This window comes from Orycteropus afer, unplaced genomic scaffold (assembly GCF_000298275.1).
Source record: "Orycteropus afer afer isolate SDZICR_OR568_19922 unplaced genomic scaffold, OryAfe1.0 scaffold00014, whole genome shotgun sequence".
Lineage (NCBI taxonomy): Eukaryota > Metazoa > Chordata > Mammalia > Tubulidentata > Orycteropodidae > Orycteropus > Orycteropus afer.
The window spans coordinates 19,979,024-19,982,673 of NW_006921601.1; the positions used below are offsets into that span (position 1 = coordinate 19,979,024).

The 3,650-nt window shown below is 35.8% G+C and overlaps 1 protein-coding gene across 1 annotated transcript in view; it reads left to right on the forward strand.

The window, feature by feature from the left end:
* The window catches only part of PRMT3 (protein arginine methyltransferase 3), a 178,686-nt gene that overhangs the window by 163,437 nt on the left and 11,599 nt on the right, over positions 1–3,650 (forward strand). The window contains exons 14-15 of the mRNA XM_007955901.2: positions 267–317; positions 513–600. Of these exons, the coding sequence (XP_007954092.1) occupies positions 267–317; positions 513–600 (139 nt within the window). The remainder of the gene's footprint in view (positions 1–266; positions 318–512; positions 601–3,650) is intronic.

Consider the following 3,650-nt stretch of genomic DNA (forward strand, 5'->3'; position numbering starts at 1 on the left):
TTTTAAAACTAGATATTGACTGTTTGATTAGCCTTGTTACCCTTGTTATGTTGTTTCTGTGGGAAAGCCAAATAATACTGCTTCATTTTTACTTACAGCATCTTTTCCAGAAAAAATAATGCCCTGCCATAAGTTTCAGAGGTTTCTGATGTTTGAAATGGTTTCTCATTTGCTGGGTCTTTTTTTAAAAAAAGACTGTATTATACTCAATTATTATTTCATGTAATTGGCTTAAGGATTATTTTCTTTCACTTTTTTTTAAACAGGCAATTGCTGGTTACTTTGATATATATTTTGAGAAGAATTGCCATAACAGGGTAAGTATCATGAGTTATCTTACAAGAATTAATTTTGTGAAGTACATTGTATTTTGTATTTGTGCCCCAAGGGGTTTGATCATAAGCATTTTGCTGTTGTAAGCAATTGGAGCTTGTATTTGATGTAGTAGATTAATGTAGCATGATATTAAAAATTTTATATTTCATCAGATACTTCTGACTCTACCAATACAGGTCATGTTCTCTACGGGTCCCCAGAGTACCAAAACACACTGGAAACAAACAATATTTCTACTAGAAAAGCCATTTTCCGTCAAAGCAGGTGAGAAAGAAAAATAGAGAGGAACAGTGTGTTATTCATTCTGAAGTAGCCAATGCTCATTCCTTCTATGACCACTTTTTAAGTACCTAGTGTGTTTAAGGCAATGTAACAGATGCTAAGATGTTTAGTGCTTACTACCTACATAAATTTTAGATGGAATAAATTTCATTAAAGAAGTCATTTAAAGAAATTTTTATTTAAATCTTCTGCCAATTAAAATGTATGTGATATGTTACGCAGCTCTTATTTTAAGTACCACAAATAATTCATAAAACTATTCTTTAGGCAGTAACTTAGTATTTAATAAGTTACAGATATAACTAAAACAAAATTTCCATTTCTCAATGGTGTAAAGAGAAATGCCATCAAGAGAGGTAAAGTATAGGTTAAAAGCAAAGTTATTCAATAGTTTCTATGTTCAAAATATACTTGAGTTCAAAATTATGTGACATTGCCTGCCCTCAGGACTCTTTGAGAAGATATGTATGTAATAAACAGTTGTGTTTTTTAAATTCTGTAATCAAATTCTAACTTGAAGCTAAGTGTGTACATTCATAGTAGTTCATATAGGTGCACATATATTGATTGAAGTTTTAGACCTAGTGAAGTCTAAAACAAAAAAATGTAGAATTTGACCAGTTCTTGAATACTGTAAGATTTAAGTAAGAGAAGCGAGATAGTGGAAAGCACTGGTGACAGAGAGACCAATGAAGGTATGTACTGTTAGGAATGCATGCAGCATGTTTGTAAGACCAATCTGACAAGGAGAGGGAGGTTCACACTGGGTGTGATGAGATAAAGTTGAATAGACAGAATGGAAAGAGATCTGGTTATGAAACATTTTGTTAAGTAGAAGAAGAATTTGTGGTACATTTGGGAGGCATTTAGGATTTTTAAGTAAATAGAAAATATTTATCAAAGCTGTGTTTAAGAAAGATTTAGCATCTCTTAGTGTGATTTTGTAGTGAGTCTAGGAATAGATTGATTTTATAATAAGTTAGTGACAAAGGAAATGGAGAGGATGATATACAGTATCAGAGAGGGTTAGTGTGTGAGAAGAAGATGGGGCTAAGAGTCATCAAGGCCAGAATAAATACAGAGGGTGGGGAGGAGAGGAGTCTGACTCCATGATTGGAGCTCAGATGACTGGAAGCATGATAATGTCATTAAAAGAGGAGGAAAGTGCTTCTTCTTTTCTTTTTATTGTGATGAAATATATATAACAAAACATTTCAACCATCTTTATGTACGATTCAGTGGCATTAACTACATTCACTATGTTGTGCAACAGTCATAAGTATTTGCTTCTAATTTTTTCATCATCCTTAACAAAAACTCTTCACTGCTTAAGCCATCCTCCACTTCCCCTCCCACATCTCAGGTAACCACTAGTGAACTTTGGTGTCTATGTGTGGTAGTTAAGATTGTTTGTCAACTTGGCTGAGCCTGGTCTAGTGGCTGGGCAGCTCGTGGTAGTTATTCCCCATGATGAGACTGGCAGTCGACTCCATGGTGGGATCTACAACAAACAGCTGAGTAGCTACTTTAGGATGCAGTCTGCTTCTTGTATATAAGCAGCAGCTTTGGGAATTGTCTCTAGATTATGGCATGCTCAAACCCTGCATGTGGCCAAGTCATTGTGCAACAGTCTGCCATGCTCTGCCAATCTTGGGAATTTTCCTGGGCTTGAATTAGTGGCCTGCTGTATTGTTTGGTGATAGGGGGACTGTGCCTTTTCACTTGTCGACCTCGTATTTGTCAGCCTCAGCAGCCAGCTGCTGCCTGAGAGAAGAAAAGCCTTTAGCTTCGGTGGGCTGGGAGCAAGAGGCAGAGCTGAAGCCCAAGGTTGAGGAGCTTTTACCCAGCCCCTACAGCCTGGCACTTTGAACTCGGACGTAAAGCCTCCAAGCTTAAGAATAAACTCTTGTTTGTCATACCATCCTACTTGTGGTATATTCCTGTCAGAGCGGCACTAGGTACCAAAACACTATGTTTTTGCCTATTCTGAGTGTTTCATATATGTGGGATCATATAGTATTTTTCTTTTTGAGAGAAGTACATTTTTAGGAGTGTTGGTCGATAGTGTGAAATACAGCAACATCATCCCAGAAAATGAGGATGAAAGACAGTCTCTCCTGATTCCTTCACATATTTTTTGTTGTTGTTATGTGCCGTCGAGTCGGCCCTGACTCATAGCGACCCCTCCTTGCATTTCCAAGGCGGCAGTATCACTACATAAGTAGGATTGCCCAATGTATGTCATTGAGTCATACAGTGTGACAGTAGAACTACCCCATAGGGTTTCCTAGGCTGTACTGTTTAGGGGAGCAGATCGAGGTCTTTCTCCAGTGGAGCAATTGCATTGGGTTCAAACTGCCAACCTTTTGTAAAACAGCAAACGTTTAACTGCTATACTACCAGGCTCCTTATAGTGCAGTAGACTCTGCTATAACATTTGTATATCTATAATACTCTTAAGACTGTAACCATACATAGAATAAAGAAAATAATAAATCATTACAATTAATAAAAGAAAAGAAACTAAAATAATAGAGAATTAAAAAAAAAAAATCCAACAAACTCCTAGCAAGATTGGTCAAGACAAAATGAGAGCACAGATGAGCAATGTTGGAAATGAAAAAGAGAATGTAACTGAGGAACCATTAGATTTTTTAATTATAAGAGAATACAATGAATGGTATTATTAAATTGAAAATATTAATTGAACAAACTACTCTAGAAGAAATAAAAAGGCTAAAACTGTTCAACTTCTAAGAGATAACATAATAGACGATCTTTGAGACAGGCAAACATTTATGATAATGTTATATTGTTAAACTTATAAAATGGTACCTTTAAAATGTGCTTATTTTATTGTTGTAACTTTTATCTCCATAAAGTTAATTTTCAAAATAACCCTTACTGGATAGTCAGTATCTCCAAGATAAAATCCAAACTCATTACCATGGCCCTTTAAAATCTGACCATCATTTCTCATCATTCCCTACCCTCTATAAGTCCATCGTATGTTCCAATTATATAGACTGCTT